This window comes from Schistocerca serialis, chromosome 2, assembly GCF_023864345.2.
Source record: "Schistocerca serialis cubense isolate TAMUIC-IGC-003099 chromosome 2, iqSchSeri2.2, whole genome shotgun sequence".
NCBI lineage: Eukaryota > Metazoa > Arthropoda > Insecta > Orthoptera > Acrididae > Schistocerca > Schistocerca serialis.
Genome location: NC_064639.1, coordinates 371,122,465 through 371,141,283, shown reverse-complemented (window position 1 = coordinate 371,141,283; position 18,819 = coordinate 371,122,465). Strand labels below are relative to the sequence as shown.

Genomic DNA, 18,819 nt, shown 5'->3' with positions numbered 1-18,819 from the left:
TTGAGATGGGTGCTAAGCAGTTTGGCTATCAGCTCCAGTTGGAGGTAATGAGGAGGCACATCAGCAGTCAAAAGAGAGAACAGTCTGACAAATAAATCAAAATCATTCTTCAACAGGCAAAGTCATGGGATCTCTTTTAAAATTCATGTTGAAATGTTTCAGTTATTGAAACATAGTCAGTCATGTCTGGTGCACAAATGACTGCCTTGATTTCTGGGAAATGTTCCATGTCATGAAACTGAATGTGATTTTTTGTTCAATAGCATCAATCTTGTCTGCCATATCTGTTACCAAATTATCCTCCCTTTACATTAAAAGATTTAATACAATCAAATAATTGATGGTGTTGACCGTAAAAGATTTTGTTACTATTCTGTTTACCTTGGCTCTGACCACTATGGGACTTAACTTCTGAGGTCATCAGTCCACTTCTGTTTACCTTTAACTCAGATTTTCCCCCATAAGTTCAGCCAGCATTCACTCTCATTCACCAGAAAACAAGTGCATCATATCATCTTTGAGACTGGTGTTGTAAAGATGTTCCAACGAACATTTTTCCAGTTCATAATAGTGTGATAGCATATTAAACCCTTGGCATGGCCTTCAAACTGCATGAAAAATTAAATAATTCCCTTTTAGCATGTAATGATGTGGCTTCTCAATTTTTTTGGACAAGTATGTAGATGCCATGGTATTTCTTATGCAGGACGTAAATTTCATTTAACACAATTGGTATTGTTAGCAAACTATGTCAGGCAGACTGCCTTGCTCTAGCAGCATCTGGCTGCAGCCATTGCCTGTTTCTCCTTGTCCCTCAGTCCCACTCGCTGCCGCACTGGGAGCGCTAGGCAGGAGAAAGGCCAGAGTGCTCACGCTTGCACTCTGAGTGCCTTCAACCAGGACTGATTTATTAGATGAAGCTTAACTAGGTAGTGTGATCCTTACAGCTGATGTACAACTCCAAACACATTTTGTAGAGTCTCATGAATGTTGCCAACTGCAGGTTCAAATGCAGTTCATGGAGTACATAGCACGGCACCACCAGGCGGCCCAAACTCAGATCGTAGATTTTGGTTAATGGGGGTTAATGGTGGTGGAAGAGCTTCTACACTCCAGTTGTATTTCTTACTTGGTTTCGTTTGTTACAGTATGATTTCAACATAGGACAGGGAGACAAGTTACAGGAACTGCAGTCTCAAGTGGAGGATGTAAAACAAGTAATGCTTGAAAATGTGCAGAAAGTCTTAGACCGTGGAGAGAGGCTGGATGACCTGCTCAGCAAAACTGAAGATCTGGAAGCTGGGGTGAGTAACCAAGAGTTTTGTTTTTTGAGGTGCAAATGCATTTAGAAACTCTCAAGTGTAGACCAGGACTTGCCATTAACTGAGTATATTATCATGACTATGATTCCTTTTTCAGAATTTATCATAACAAGCGGAAAATATGAATTTTTCCCTTTAATAGTATTATTATGACTAGTTTAAATCAAACCTGAGACATGCTGGTGTTGTGAAGTGGAATCCTTGTAATTACCATTGAAGTAGTTGTGGTTTCTCATGTCCATGTTCATATGGAAGCAATTTTATTGTTTCAAGTGGATAAAGATTCTGAAAACTATTCAGTTTGCTGAAGAATAATGGTGGAGGTGCGTGTCAAGGGAGAGGCACTGTTGAGAATATAAAACTGGAATGTCCCAGTTGTAAACCCTCAGTTGTAACATGCTGTGTGAGGTAAACAAAAATGTAAAGGTGAGCATATGAGAACTTTAAGGTTCATTTGAAACTTGAGTACCGTCTCATTGCCTCCCAAACCACTTTTTTTGTCCTTCACACTACATAAAAACCCAACCTCATCAGAATGTGGTGGTACACTGCTGCTGTTCACATTTCTGTTGTACTTTCAACAGAGAAGGGTGTGCTGGGATAACAGCAGTATTATGTGTGGAAGTTAACAAAATTTCTTATTTCATTGCACCTTAGAATGTGGAAGGAGGTATTCCTGGAATCAGGGAGTTGGTTGTGACCCACCAAAACATATCTTCCCCCACTGCAGTCACTTCTTCTTCTCTCATCTCTCTCTTTCTCTTTCTCTCTCTTAATCTGAAGGCTACTTCACATTCCATTCGTATATAGATTTCAGAAAGAATGGTGGCATAAATGCCCGTGTATGCACTGTAATTAGTCTAATGTTACAGGGGCAACACGTTGGAGGCTGTAATATGGCCATAGCTTCCTCATATCAAAGTGAATCAAGTCCTTATAAATAAACCTTCCCATAAAAGCTGATGTCTATCTTCAAACATTTGCCAGTTCATTTGCTTTCCAGCATTCTCTTGAAGCTGTCCTACAAGTCAAACAAACCTGTGGTCATTTGTGTTGTTCGTTTGATAATTCCTGTCAGGCCTGTTTAGTATGAGCCCCATGTACTTCCACAATCTTGTGTGATGGGTGGAAATTTCTCAGTATCCTACCTATAAACTGGCCTCTGCCACCTGCTGTGCTTACAACTGAGCCTATGGTTTTTGTATTCTATTTTTCTATTTTTGCTATATGTAGAAAAAGAAGAATACACAGCCAGTAATATACAGTCAAATTGTATGTATATTAATTTAAAACTTCAGCTTTTCGTATTTGTTTGTTCACACTATTTAACGATGATGTTGCAATGGGCTGACTACATCACATGTCCTATGCTGTGAATAACTGCTGTCATTGGCCGGCAAGATCATATGATGTGAGTTATGCTATGCTGTATTTGGTGGAATCCGTGTTTATGCTTTTGTAATATGAAAATATGCAGTGTACATGTTACTGTTCTTCAAAGGTATTAGCAAAATGTATCTTTTTTCTGGCTTTTGTTTCTGAAGTGCCAGGAAGTTGTAAGCCAGAGTTTAAAACCTTCAGCATTCAAAAGATTGTTAAGTTTTACAGCCCCAAGGGATAGTACAAACTGTTAAGTAAGAACTTAATCGGCTTTACACACAGATGGTAAAAGGTATCACCTTAGTTTTTTCACAATCCAAGAGAGGAAACCTTCGTCCTTAATGCAATGTCAATAAAGCATTAGTTTAATTTGAATTCTTGACTATACACAAGAAGAGACATCAGTGTAGCTTATGCATCGCTTAAATATCTTCAACATTTCGCGTCCCTGTCAGAGGCTGTATAAATATTAATTTTAACTTTAATAATCAACAGCCTCAGCCTCAGTTGTGCCGTTTACCTAGAATTTTCCTAGGTTTCAGTTGGGACAAACAGTTGTTACTGTTATTCTCAAGAAGGTTGTGTTATCCCGACTAAAACCTAGGTAAATTCTAGGTAAACGGTGCAACTGAGGCTGTTGATTATTAAAATTAAAATTGATACTTACCCATCGCGTTTATCACAAATGTTTGATGCTGACTGCCAAACTTTGGCTCGTCCATAGAAATGAAGATTGGGTGCCACAGGAGGGCAATGCTCAGAAGCACCACAGCAGGCTTTGCAGCAATTGGAAAAAAGGAGAAAGGTGTGCAGGTACTGAATTGTCCCTCACAGTCACCTGACACTAATGCTGTTTAAGATGTATGGTCATACATCAAGAAGAACTTGCAGGGGAAAAATATCTTCGCTTTGAGACAGATGACAATGCAGGTTCGACACATTTGGAGGTCTCTTCCACGTAAATACACATCCACGTAAATGCACAGAAAACTTGGTCTCAAGTATGCTTAAGAGATGCCAGACAGTTGTTAATACTGATTAACCTGACCACGGTCTTACTAAACAGACTGTACATAGTCACTTAACACGGAAAAAAATGTACTTTCACTTGGGAAGAAGTGTATTTACACCAAAGAAAAGGTATATTTTTAAGCAGGAATCTGGGAATTTTTTTCTTACCCACTTATACCCTGTAGCATATCTCTCAGCACTTGAAAAAGATAACTGTGATGTTCATTTTCGGGTTTTAACCACTTTTCCTGACGTCGTATTATGTGAACTGCACATCTTTTTTGGGAGTGCTTCAAACTCTTTGACTATGTTGTGAATGCTTCAGCAGTTGATAACTGGGGTTTTAAAGTCTTATTGGGGGGAGGGGGCAGATTTCTCTGGATTTTCCACTTATACTACAGCTACCATCATCTGGGCAGTATGGCGCATTGCCTAATCCAGAAAATCCATGTGGTGACCACACACACAGTCAACTGCATGGGCAGCAACCTCTGATGAGTAGGAGAACTCTACATTCTCAAGCCAATAGCTGGCTACCCATTCACAGAATTCCAAAAAAATTACCATGTTTTTCTCAGTTTTCTTCCAGAGGAAAAAATTCCCAGTTTTTTCCTCAATTTTCCGTTGTCCTGAGGCGTATACAGCCTGTTGTTAGATGACTTTTGAGGCATAATTGTTTGCTTGTTTATTTTATCCAGTGACTCCTAGTTTCAGGTGGCTGTTTTAGTGTGTTTCTGTAAACACCCTTCACACCACCAAGTAATGCAATGGAATTTTTTACACATTACATGTCGTTAAAATTTTTTTTAATGTATGACTGTTAGGCTTTATGAAGACTGTATCTGCCAGTTCGTTGTGGTAACAAAGTTTTTCTCGAGTTTTATTACAATTCAGAACACCAGGCTTTGTTTTGATTTTACTATTGCTGCTAACTATTGGCATGGACAAATTGTTAGAAAATTACTTCTTTTATTTATTTTTGTTATGTTTTAGTTATTGCTGTGGGGGTGGGGGTTCTCTAGCCTTATGTACGACCCATGTATCAGTTAATAACTACTATGTGTGCCTTTTCTGTTTTCTTTTCTCAGGGCAACACATTTCGTCAGAGGACATTGCAACTGTACAAAAAAGCGAGATGTAGAAATTTGAAGATGTGGATAATAATTGGCAGTTTTCTTAGTGTGGTACTGACATTGGCCGTGCTTATATCCCTAGGAATCTTGCATTTATGATTCACTGAGATGAAAGACAATTGGAAGACATTGTTTCTGACTGCAAGAGAAGGCTGTGGTACACATTGTTTATATAGTGATCAACATAAACCAAAGAATTTGACAAAATGTAAATATGTCATATGTGAAGTACTTGTGTAAGTCTGTTGCTTTTGTACAAGGATGTTGAAGCTTTAATGATTAAATTCTTCTAAATATTCCCTTATTTCACAATAAGATCAGATATTAAGGACTAATGCCATAAATTCATTTCAGAAACAGGCGCAGCTTCATAATGAATATTCTACTTTATAACAGTGTGTACACTGTTATGAAACATTGTATTGTATTGGATGTTTTTAGTTGTAATGTGAGCTGGACAGTTCACTTGGTAAGAGCACTGCAAGCCAGGTTCTAGTCCTGTTCCATGAAACAGTTTGAATCTGCCAGGTAGCTTTTTTTGTGCATTTTTAGGCTTTTCATAATGTATGTGCAGAATTTTACAGTGTGACTGAGCTTTGTTTACTGTCCAATAGTGTTGTCATTGGGGCATTCATTACACAGCACGAAAGTATGTCATACCATTGTATTCTTGAATATTCAGATATCCTCCAACTGGCATTTACTTGAAGCATTGGCACCAGTTGATATTGCTGGTGATTGAAGACTGTGTGTTACTTTTGATCCTTAAACCCCATCTTAAATTCTTGCTTGATGTATGATTTTAATTTATTTTGTTTGAGTTCACCTATATAATCAACTCACACAGTGTTTGTTCTCTATCTGTGAAGTGAAGTGTCTATAATTTTGCTAACACTTTGATGTTTTTATGACATGTGCTTTATCTTGGTTTTAATTGCTCAGTGATAATATGAGCATCACTGCCACATTAGTATTTTTCTCTGTTCTGTGCATGTTACTCCTTTCTAAACAGATTGCATTTTCCCTGCATTTCTACTCATAAGTTTATTTCCTTCAGGTTCCTCCTCCTCCTCCTCCTCTTCCTCCTCCTCTTCCTCCCCCCCCCCCCCCCCCTCTCTCTCTCTCTCTCTCTCTCTCTCTCTCTCTCTCTCTCTCTCTCTCTCTCTCTCTCTCCCTCTCCCCCCCCCTCTCTCTCCCCCCTCCCTCTCTCTCCCCCCTCCCTCCCTCCCTCCCTCCCTCCCTCCTACCCTCTCCTCCTCCCTCTGCCCCCACATTTCTGTAGAAATTTGTGCACATTGTGATTATTCAGTATTTTACTGACATTGGATTTTTATCTGTATTAAACATTAATTGAAATAAATTGTAATAGAATTATGGCAAGTATATACTTCCATGGGGTGATGTGTTAATTAATGCTGATAAACACACACAACAAAACACAAACTACCCTAGCTTTCAGAACTAAAACCTTTCCTTCTTTGGAGAGGGAGCAGAAAGAGGTTGGCCACTCAGACCCCAGGACGATAGATGTTATATGCCAGAGGTGCTCTTCTTACACTCAACCTGAATACTCAGAAATTTTACCTGCCTGATCTGTTGCATCGCTGAGCTAATCTAAGCCAAACAGTGTAACACTTATTTCTGATTGTGTCCTGTGAGTCGTTTCAAGATGTCAGCAGAGGTCAGATCATCTAGCAGAGGCTAAGTGCACAAGATCAAAGCTAGAATTTTAGATAAGACTGTGGCTCAAAACGTGGGAGATTCTGAAGGTGCTTAAAGAGAAGAACTACGTTTCGTTTAATACAACAAGTTTTAATACACCAAAGAAGATTACATTTGTGTTCACTTACTTGAAATACGACAAAGGTAAGAACTAAAATGAAGGGTGAATACAATCACTTTCTGGAGTGGGAGCTGAGAACAGGACAATTACCTGCAACTGTGGATCAAGGTGGAGAACTCATGGATCCGTCAGCAGCTACTAAAAGCCCAAACAAGGAAGACAAAAAACAACTACTAGTTGGTTTTGTAAGCTAGGAAACTCGACAGGCTACATCTGAGGGATGTAAGTAAACTCCGTGGAGAAGGTGATGTGTTACTTCCTCTATAGCTGCCTGCCCCACTGGCACCACAGAGTACACAGCCTCATCCCATCACAAGCTACTGCCCAAGTGCTTGGCTTAGGCTCTCACAGAATATTCTTAAGTATTGTTACCTGCTCTTGTTCTCTATACATGATAATACCCTCACACATTAAATAAATTCAGTTCATCCATGACAGACACTATGTTACGGTTACCCATAGAACGAATTGCTATCTTCATTCAGTAGAGTTCTGAAATACACAGGCAAGACTCAGAAGAGCAGCATGGCAATGGCCATACCTAGGCATACTCAAAACCTCTCACTGGCTGTTAACTTCTAATTAGCTCCAGACTAAGAACTTCGTACTACTCTCTCATAGGCTCCAAGCTTCTGACAAGATGGCCCCCTTACATTGTGGCTATCAACTAACTCTTGGTCTGCTTCTGCTGATTATATGCTACTCTGCTTGACAACAGATGTTCATAGTTCATATTCCGTTGAACATCTTGTGGCATCCAGAACATTCTCCACGAAGTCACTATCCTATGTTATATACCATGTCTTCCATCATAGCTGTTCCCTTAGACCATTATCTTAACACTCAAATTATGCCAACTCCCCCATAGTGCTTATGTCAATAATAGTATCTGAAATACGGTGCAACCATTGGTTTATTCTGGAATACTCAATAAATTCTCTCAGCCCCTTGGCAGTGAATTAAGTAACGTGTTACCTCCACATACACAGAAGACACTCATCAGCAGCAGCTGCTGCTGCACCTGTGCTGGTACTAACTAATGCTTGACATATTTTAGATATATGAATATGTGGCATATACATGACAGATCCACCGTAGTGGACAAATGATTATCTGCCTCATTAAAAATAGGACTTCGAAGGCATGGGTTCAGGCCTCAATGGCGGAGCCTTTGTGAAAGTGAGAGGGAGAGACTCCTTTTAATCATTACAGGTGTAAAGATGAAGTTTAGCTTGGAAGATTGTCAATTAAGTGTATCTTGACAGTACATAAATTTATTGATGAGAAGTTGCTCTTGAGCTGAGGAGGCATTCAACAAAACTTTCTTGCCTCTAGAGCGGGAGAGAAATGTATGGGTTGCCAGTTTCTGGACTGCAGCTACAAAATAGAATTGGATGTCACTTTGATGACTATTTATAACTCTCATCATACAGCACATAACTCGAATACTCAGTCTGTGACCAGTCAAGTTACATCTCCAAAGCCTCTGGATGGTTCCTGAAGACATTCACAGCTTGTGACTGCTTGAAAATTTTCCTCTGTCTCTGTTCATTAACATTCTTTGAACTGTTGGCACTACTTTCAAGCCTTACATCTTGTTTCAAGAGATATCACTGATCGAACAGTATCATTATTAGCACATGGTCAGACTTACACAGCTGGTTTAGTGATATTGTATCATCTGCTTCCCTTTGATATTAACTGAGCTTCTGACATGATGACTTCTAAAAGGTTATTTATGCTAATATTCTCTGACACTTCTGCTGGTTATTCTATATACCTCTTACACAAAATAAATGAGATATGGTGAATATACAAACTATATACAACAGAGCGACCTCTGCCTGTTATCCCACAACAGATTAGTATCTGTCCCCTTGGGGTCTGTGTGAGTTACTATTTCGTTTTAACCTTTTCCAACTTTCTCCTCTCTCCTCCTCAAGGAAGGTGCTGATAGTTCTGAAAGCAAGAATACTGTGTGTGCTTTTATACAAGTATATCAACATTATTTACTTTTTGCTTCCTGGTCAGCAGTTTTACTTCAAAAAAACTTTTAATTTTCTCAGCTGGAATTTCCTTGTAATAAAATTAATCTTTAATGAATGATTCCGATTAAATATATTCCTCACTGTTTGTTCCTGTGCAAGATATTTTAATATCAGTTTTATAAGCAAACATTCCATTTGTGAAACACAGGTGATATATATTGCTTGTAGCTTATGTAACGTGTTTTAATATTATTCTTGCATGTGTACATGGCTAAGTGGGAGTGCAATATCCAACAAATCTGAAACAGTTTCATGATTTCATGTTTTATTTCTAAATTTTACATATTAAACAAGACTGGAATACAGACATTTACATTTGAATCATTCTAACAGCCATGAAGGCACTTCACTGGAATAAAACTACAAAATGGAAAACAAATTAAGTTTTGGGCATTTTTAAATAAAGAGTAATTTTTATTTTTATGTAATTTTAAAGTGAAGAATAAAACTACAGGCCATTTTAGCCTTTGTAGTTTGAGACTGATTTAGAATGATGAATTTCTTTATAAATTGCTCATGCTTTCTGTGAAATAAATTTCCAAAAATAATGTGAACAAAGTGCTTTTCAAAACTTCTGATATTATAATATTAAGGAATAGTGTTTTTTTTTTTTTTTCTCACACCACAATGTTCACCTGTTTTTACATACGCATTAAACTATACTATGTGGTAAAACGTCAAAGTGGGACTCAGTTATTCAGACTAAGCATCCTAATTTTTTAAACTCTTGCAATTAATTTACTGCAAAATCATACTATGCAGTGTGACTGGATAAGTGTTACTTTTCTGAAAATGTTTCTAAGAGAAAAACAAGCTTGTAAGTTCGTTTTGTATGTTGGGTAACACCATTAGATGATTCTTGCAAAGACTATATTTTCATGATAAACTGAAACAAAATTTGTTGAACACACAAGAAAATATATTTCTTCAATTCTTTTTTCTTTAGCGGGGCAGTGTATTGGGATGCAGATAAATCTTACTTTTATTTTTACATATTTGCCACATATTTTGCCCAGAACGTGTTCAGTTCATGTGTCACCTGACTGACTACAGCCTGCATGTGTTGGTGTGTTAAAGAGAGCTAAATTTAGAGCTGATCTGTTGGTGATGCAGTAAGTTTGGGTTGTCATGGCACCCATTTCAATTCCTGACAGTATTTTTTCTTATAGAAATTACCTCCCCCAAGTGCTTCACAGTGGGTCCATTATGTAATTCTTGTCACAGAATTTAAAAGCTAAGATTTTGTTTAAGAATGAGGTTAGGTGTCTATAATATAATGATAAATGAAATAACTTGAGGAGGGCAGATACAAACACAAAAAATTATGTGCAATATAAAGCTTTTGAAACAGCTGGTTTGTTTGTCAATAGGCAAAAACAAGATAGAAGTATAGAAAAAGAAGAAAAGTTGTTTAAATGGTAGAGGGCAAAGTGTCACCCAAATGCACATGCAGAGGTATATTCTGCTGGTGCAGACAATTAAAATTTTGCATTAGTTGTTCTTTTCTGCTGCTTCTCATGTTGCTTTGAAAATCAATAATAAAAATTTCAGGAACCAGCATTCGCAGAGGTTGGAAGATAGTGTTTCTTGCAAAGTTAAACAAGTTTGAGATCAGTTAATTATGAAACTGTTTTCTGGTCCTGATGCAGCTTCATTTCATTATGTCCCAAAGATCTGTTGGTATCCTATTGTAAAAGTACAAAGACATATTTATAACTTGCCCTACAAATTGTAAGATAATTACTGATTTCGTAGCTATTGAAGTTTTGATGTTCACACATTGCTAAGCAGAGATCTAAATTGTTGTTTCTTTTCTTTTGTTTTGTTTTGTTTTGTTTTTATATAGTTTAATTTTGTTCCCTGCAAGTAGCTGTTAAATAAGTATAATGTGGATGTTGAGTTTAGAAATGTTTGTATTCTAAAGTGTTAGATGTTAGCAACCAAGGCATAAAAAATTACAGAGATCCTAGTTTATTTCTTTGTTTCAGTGTGGCGGTAGCTTATTTTTATCAGCACACCAGTTGCTGTACATAATTTTGGTGATACTCATTTTTCCAAAAAGCTAACTGCTTCTCTGTGTGTGAAAAAGTTGATAGTATTTGAGTAAATATATAGCACCAATTCTTTATTTTGGTGATATTTTTGGAACTTGCGGTGTATGAGCTGATTATTTTAAACTTTGTTAATACACAATTGTCTTCTGTCTTTTAGCAGTTTTAAATGTTCAATTTGTGTATGCGGTGCATAATCAAAAAATGTTGAAATTAATCATTTTGAGATATTGGAAGTGGTTTTGCTTAACAGAGAAAGAACATCATGTAATTGAAGTCAGTATTGAATCATTTTAAATAAGTAATGACATTTATTTAATGTTACCTGTGTACACTGTGATCTGTCATTTTTACATTGATATGTTATGAGTTTGTATCTTGAACATATGTAAACCCTATAAACTAAGTTCTTGCTCTTCATGTAAGTGTTGTTATTGTTTGAATAATATGAGGTCACAGTATCATTTAGTGTCACTAGAATGTTACAAGAGACTTGAAAATGTTCATCTTATGATGATATAAAATATGATGGAAAGTAATATCAAACTGTAAATATTTTTAAAAGTGACATTGTCCCCCTCATCATCTACATTAAAGGAAATTGAGGGGAGATAAGGATATAGCCAGATAACACTGTCATTGTTGTCAGAGTGGAGAGAGCAAAGAGGAAGCTTTAATTGCAAGCTGGAGTAGCAGCTACTTTGACTCTTCCGGCATTTGAGGAAGGAGCTTTGACAGAAAACACTTTTGAGTAAATAAAACTTGTGTGGTGACACCGGAGTTACAGATAGACTGTCTTTGTGTAATATATAGGAAACACCAGGAATAAATGTTTACGTTGTTCTTGCCAGGATGTGATGCAAGTGTGCAAGGCTCCTCATTAAATTTATGTATTTTTCTTTTTGTGTGTTGTGACCTTGTTGCTGTAATTTTTGTGTTACATTTTGAAATATTATAGGAAAATGCAGCAATAAATGTATTGCACAAAAGTGAAATTATTAATATTATAACAAAGACTTGCACAATCTTTTATCTGTAAATCTTCTATGTGATATTAAAGCCCAGACAAGAGTGACCATCTATTCTGGAAGATTCCATATGACAGTAATCAATTCATAATCGTGTTTTATAAAATTTGAATGTGGTTTCATTTTTTCGTGTGACACCGTTGTAATCCAGGTTGAAGCGACAGACCTAGAGATACTCAAAGATTCTATACATCATTTTTTTATGATAACAAAGAAAGAAATCATTGCCATAGAAGCTGTGGGTACAGGAAAAAGTAGTAGACATTTTGTTAATTGTAATCAGACCATGGAGTAAAACTCCACAGGCTTCCAAACATTTCAGCTAGTATAAAACAACTTTTATTTCACAAACAGCTTCAGACATTAATAATGAATTAACGATGGACCCACTTTTTTGCAAGTAAGGGAATTATTGTTTTACTTTAACACCAAAACATGTTTCACCACGGTTGTGGCATCCTGATTGTTCCCTCCCCCCCCCCCCCCTCCCCCCCAATTGTATGTGTCCTGTGGCTGCCAACTGAAATTAGCCTCTGTCCTAAGTTAGTACACAATGTCATCATTGTAGTATCTGGCCAGTCCTGAGCTGTGTCAGGTCTGCTTTGTCTTCCAATTGCGTTTTTGTTCTTTTTGTGTAGTTAGACATTTTCACCCATTCATTTGTGAAAAATGTCACTAAGTATATAAAAACAACAAAAACACATGTGGCACACAAAAACAAACGTGTGTGCTAATTTAGACCTGTGGCCGATTTTGGTTGGCAGCAACAGGGGATACAAATGTAAAATTTAAAATGTATAAAGAAATAAACAATAAAAATAAAAGAAATACGTACAGATGATGTAGCAGTGGTGGTGAAACATGTTTGCATGTTAAAGCAGAACAATAGTTTGTGTACTTTTACAAAGTCGGACCGACCCTTAATTCATGATTACTTTCTGCAAGCACACGAACTGAGCTCAAGTCCAGTATGACAACTTCAGATATTCATTTTCATATGAATTCATAGATACCACTGTTATTAAAATGAGCTGTGTTCAAAACCGGTTGTAAAATAGGCTGTTTTCCAGCTGCTACATTGATTGTAGCTTTGGGGAGTATAATTCCATTACAAAGCAAGCTGCTGCTGAGCCCAAAAACGGAAAACATCCTTGGATAATCAGATAATGACGACTTAGTACAGGTCTGTAATTTAAGCTGAAGAGCTAAGGTAGAGACCATTTTAGCATAGTTAGTGCTATTTTTATTTCATTCTAAGAGTGTATGGAACCATATAAAATTATGATGGTGGATATAGCAATGAGGAAACATGAAGTGGTTCTGCGTGTTAGGTCTCTCACCGTTCAGAATATAAAAAGTAAGTGTTAACAAAGTGATAAAATCAAATCTGAGAAAACGAAAAATACTTCTATAACTGAGCAATACTTACAAAAAGAAAAATATTGATAGAAATTGTATATTTCTCAATGCATAAGATCATGCATTGTTGAGCCACGAGGCTCGCATTTGGTAAGATGGCAGTTCAAATTACTGACCAATCATTTGGATTTAGGTATTTTGTTTTTCTCTAGTTTTCTCCAGTGAATGCTAACTTGGTTTCTTTGAAGAAGAAGAAATAAAAGGAAATTGCAAATTACACAGTGATAATGGCAAGTAATAACATTGTTTTGTACTTGTCTGTAATGGTATGTACTGTTGATGCTGTCCCTCTTCTGAGTGATAAGGCATTGAGGTCAACTATGAAAATATGTTCAGGTCGTCTGTTGTGTGTCACATTGCTACTTTCACCTAAGTTATCTCAGAAAGAGACACTCTGAGCTTGCACACGATTTGACTTGAATGTAAAAACTGGGAAACATAAAAATTCAGTAGGTAAAATGACATGATGGGTACTAAATATCAAATAGTCAATTCAATAATCAATGTGTCCCTTTTCTGAAAGACAACACAAAAAAATAACTGCTGAAGTACTCTCAAAGTAATTAAAACTTAAGTTAAATTTAATGAGTATGTAACTGTGCACAGATACCTTCACAGAGGGCAACATACATAGGTTATTGTGGCATGTTGAAATAAGATTTATTCCTATGTTGCTGTCTTACAACTGAAGAACACAGCCTTACCTGCTGCCCTGCAGACAACAGGTTAGTGCTCATAGGTTGGTACATATCAGTATTGTCGTTCTTTGTTCTGGCTCTGATGATAGTATGAAGAATCATAGGTGTGATGTGTAGAATTCACTGCAGGTGGTAAAGGACTGTAACTACTAACCTCTATCGGAGTTTGAAAGCTGTCTGCGTATTGAGCAGCACAGTAGCCCACATCAGTGTAGAGCTTGGCAACATCATCAGAACCCCAGGCGGACTGACTCACTGAATCAAGAATAGACGCTCCTTGAAGTGAGCAAGCCCTTACAAATGTTCAGTTTTTCTCCTCCTTGCACTGAAAAAATCCTATGGCTGTACTTCTGATACCAACAGTCATTTGCCTCTACTCGTTCTTTGTCTCAGCTGCCAACTCCAGTGGAGAAGCTCTTAAAATGCTCAAATCTCCTGTTTCAGTTACATTTTCCACTCAGAGAGAGTGTGTGTGTGTGTTGTGTGTGTGTGTGTGTGTGTGTGTGTGTAGTTTCTGTAATGACTTTTCACTAGAACAAATGTTCACTACCTTGTGTGTAGCACTCTGATCCTGGCATTTTTGGGGAACCACTGCTTGTGGTCGACTTGCGCACAGGTAGCTGGTGACATACCAACTCAGCCTGTTACAATTTTTTTGGTGAAGTACCCACAAGAATATCACGTCTAACCTCATGTATAGCCATGTGCTAATAAAGCTAAATAGTGACTGATCAGCAGAGGCATTTGTGAACCACTGTCTGTAGTCAGAAATTCGTTTAAATAAAAATGTCAGTATTTATCAGTTTTAATTAAAAAGCTGCTGAACAAGTTAAGAGTCCCCCCTGCCCAGTTCCTCGGCCTCCATCCTCCCCATCTCATCTACTTATTCACTGACAGCCATAGTATTCTATTGACCCACACTGGCTAAAAGACTAAAAGTCAACAACAGGAAACAAAGTAGTTATGTGCTAACAAACTCAAGTGGCAGACTCTGCAAGAGAGGCGCTCTGCATTGCGGTGTAGCTTGCTCGCCAGGTTTCGAGAGGGTGCGTTTCTGGATGAGGTATCGAATATATTGCTTCCCCCTACTTATACCTCCCGAGGAGATCACGAATGTAAAATTAGTGAGATTAGAACGCGCACGGAGGCTTTCAGACAGTCGTTCTTCCCACGAACCATATGCGACTGGAACAGGAAAGGGAGGTAATGACAGTGGCACGTAAAGTGCCCTCCGCCACACACCGTTGGGTGGCTTGCGGAGTATAAATGTAGATGTAGATGTAAAATTGCGGGCAATTGGCAGTCGGATCACTTACATACAGACACTGGAGTTTTGTTCTCCCATGAACCATGGACCTTGCCGTTGGTGGGGAGGCTTGCGTGCCTCAGCGATACAGATGGCCGTACCATAGGTGCAACCACAATGGAGGGGTATCTGTTGAGAGGCTAGACAAACGTGTGGTTCCTGAAGAGGGGCAGCAGCCTTTTCAGTAGTTGCAGGGGCAACAGTCTGGATGAGTTACTGATCTGGCCTTGTAACACTAACCAAAACGGCCTTGCTGTGCTGGTACTGCGAATGGCTGAAAGCAAGGGGAAACTACAGCCGTAATTTTTCCCGAGGGCATGCAGCTTTACTGTGTGGTTAAATGATGATGGTGTCCTCTTGGGCAAAATATTCCGGAGGTAAAATAGTCCCCCATTCGGATCTCCAGGAGGGGACTACTCAAGAGGACGGCGTTACCAGGAGAAAGAAAACTGGCGTTCTGCGGATCGGAGTGTGGAATGTCAGACCCCTTAATCGGGCAGGTAGGATAGAAAACTTAAAAAGGGAAATGGATAGGTTAAAGTTAGATATAGTGGGTATTAGTGAAGTTCGGTGGCAGGAGGAACAAGACTTTTGATCAGGTGAATACAGGGCCATAAATACAAAATCAAATAGGGGTAATGCAGGAGTAGGTTTAATAATGAATAAAAAAAATAGGAGTGTGGGTAAGCTACTACAAACAGCATAGTGAACACATTATTGTGGCCAAGACAGACACGAAGCCCACACCTACTACAGTAGTACAAGTTTATATGCCAACTAGCTCTGCAGATGATGAAGAAATTGATGAAATGTATGATGAGATAAAAGAAATTAGTCAGGTAGTGAAGGGAGACGAAAATTTAATAGTCGTGGGTGACTGGAATTCGAGAGTAGGAGAAGGGAGAGAAGGAAACATAGTAGGTGAATAGGGATTGGGGGAAAGAAATGAAAGAGGAAGCCGTCTGGTAGAATTTTGCACAGAACATAACATAATCATAGCTAACAATTGGTTCAAGAATCATAAAAGAAGGTTGTACACATGGAAGAATCCTGGAGATACTAGAAGGTATCAGATAGATTATATAATGGTAAGACAGAGATTTAGGAACCAGGTATTAAATTGTAAGACATTTCCAGGAGCAGATGTGGACTCTGACCACAATCTATTGGTTATGTGCTTGTAGATTAAAACTGAAGAAACTGCAAAAAGGTGGGAATTTAAAGAGATGGGACCTGGACAAACTGATAAAACCAGAGGTTGTACAGAGTTTCAGGGAGAGCATAAGGGAACAATTGACAGAAATGGGGGGAAAAAATACAGTAGAAGAAGAATGAGTAGCTCTGAGGGATGAAGTAGTGAAGCATCAGAGAATCAAGTAGGTAAAAAGACGAGGGCTAGTAGAAATCCTTGGGTAACAGAAGAAATATTGAATTTAATGATGAAAGGAGAAAATATAAAAATACAGTAAATGAAGCAGGCAAAAAGGAATACAAATGTCTCAAAAATGAGATTGACAGGAAATGCAAAATGGCTAAACAGGGATGGCTAGAGGACAAATGTAAGGATGTAGAGGCTTATCTCACTAGGGGTAAGATATATACTGGCTACAGGAAAATTAAAGAGACCTTTGGAGAAAAGAGAACCACTTGTATGAATATCAAGAGCTCAGATGGAAACCCAGTTCTAAACAAAGAAAGGAAAGCAGAAAGGTGGAAGGAGTATATAGAGGGTCTATACAAGGGCGACGTACTTGAGGACAATATTGTGGAAATGGAAGAGAATGTAGATGAAGACGAAATGGGAGATACAATACTGCGTGAAGAGTTTGACAGAGCACTGAAAGACCTGAGTCGAAACAAGGGCCCGCGAGTAGACAACATTTCTTTAGAACTACTGATGGCCTTGGGAGAACCAGTTCTGACAAAACTCTACCATCTAGTGAGCAAGATGTATGAGACAGGCAAAATACCCTCAGACTTCAAGAAGAATATAATAATTCCAATCACAAAGAAAGCAGGTGCTGACACGTGTGAAAATTACCAAACTATCGGTTTAATAAGTCACAGCTGCAAAATACTAACGCAAATTCTTTACAGACGAATGGAAAAACTAGTAGAAGCCAACCTGGGGGAAGATCTGCTTGGATTCCATAGAAATATTGGAACACGTGAGGCAATACTGACCCTACAACTTATCTTAGCAGAAAGATTAAGGAAAGGCAAACCTATGTTTCTAGCATTTGTAGACTTAGAGAAAGCTTTTGACAATGTTGACTGGAATACTCTATTTCAAATTCTAAAGGTGGTAGGGGTAAAATACAGGGAGCAAAAGGCTATTTACAATTTTGTACAGAAGCCAGATGGCAGTTATAAAAGTCTAGGGACATGAAAGGGAAGCAGCGGTTGGGAAGGGAGTGAGACAGGGTTGTAACCTCTCCCCAATATTCAATCTGTATATTGAGCAAGCAGTAAAGGAAACAAAATAAAAATTCGGAGTAGGTATTAAAATCCATAGAGAAGAAATAAAAACTTTGAGGTTCGCCGATGACATTGTAATTCTGTCAGAGACAGCAAAGGACTTGTAAGGGCAGTTGAACGGAATGGACAGTGTCTTGAAAGGAGGATATAAGATGAACATCAACAAAAGCAAAACGAGGATAATGGAATGTAGTCGAATTAAGTCGGGTGATGCTGAGGGAATTAGATTAGGAAATGAGACACTTAAAGTAGTAAAGGAATTTTGCTATTTGGGGAGCAAAATAACTGATTATGATCAAAGTAGAGAGGATATAAAATGTCGACTGGCAATGGCAAGGAAAGCGTTTCTGAAGAAGAGAAATTTGTTAACATCAAATATAGATTTAAGTGTCAGGAAGTCATTTCTGAAAATATTTGTATGGAGTGTAGTCATGTATGGAAGTGAAACATGGACGATAAATAGTTTGGACAAGAAGAGAATAGAAGCTTTCGAAATGTGGTGCTACAGAAGAATGCCGAAGATTAGATGGGTAGGCCACATAACTAACGAGGAGGTATTGAAGAATTGGAGAGAAGAGGAGTTTGTGGCACAACTTGACAAGAAGGAGGGACCAGTTAGTAGGACATGTTCCGAGGCATCAAGGGATCACAAATTTAGCAGTGGAGGGTAAAAATCATAGAGGGAGACCAAGAGATGAATACATTAAGCAGATTCAGAAGGATGTAGGTTGCAGTAAGTACTGGGAGATGAAGAAGCTTGCACAGGATAGAGTAGCATGGAGAGCTGCATCAAACCAGTCTCAGGACTGAAGACCACAACAACAACAATAACAACAACATGATGTACAACAATAAAGTTATGTGACAGATTTTTTTTCCTCCCAATAATGGCTTAAATAGGCAGTGTGTGAGCTAGGTCTTTTCCCATCACAGCCACAAGTGGCTGCCTACAATGTTCTCCAGGAGTAGCACCATGAAATGTGAAGTTCTGTGTTTGCTTCTTGGTGCAACAATGGAATCTTGAAATACTGTGCAGCAGTATGCCATCTCTTGCTGTGTGAAACTCTGTGAGAATGATGCACTGTGAGAAGTATCAACAGAC

General features: G+C 38.2%; 1 protein-coding gene across 3 annotated transcripts in view; it reads left to right on the top strand.

The window, feature by feature from the left end:
• LOC126457187 (uncharacterized) overlaps positions 1–11,775 on the top strand; it is a 30,078-nt gene extending 18,303 nt beyond the window's left edge. Inside the window, exons 3-5 of one of the 3 annotated variants that reach the window (XR_007585442.1) lie at positions 1,149–1,304; positions 4,802–5,082; positions 10,726–11,775. Coding sequence is in view for 1 of the 3 variants with exons in the window: in XM_050093276.1 (XP_049949233.1) it covers positions 1,149–1,304; positions 4,802–4,945 (300 nt within the window). In the remaining 2 variants the exon portion in view is untranslated. Of the gene's footprint in view, positions 1–1,148; positions 1,305–4,801; positions 5,143–5,200; positions 5,878–10,725 lie in introns of those variants that run through there. The other 2 variants (XR_007585443.1, XM_050093276.1) reach the window with 2 other exon arrangements.
• Positions 11,776–18,819: the final 7,044 nt, after the last annotated feature.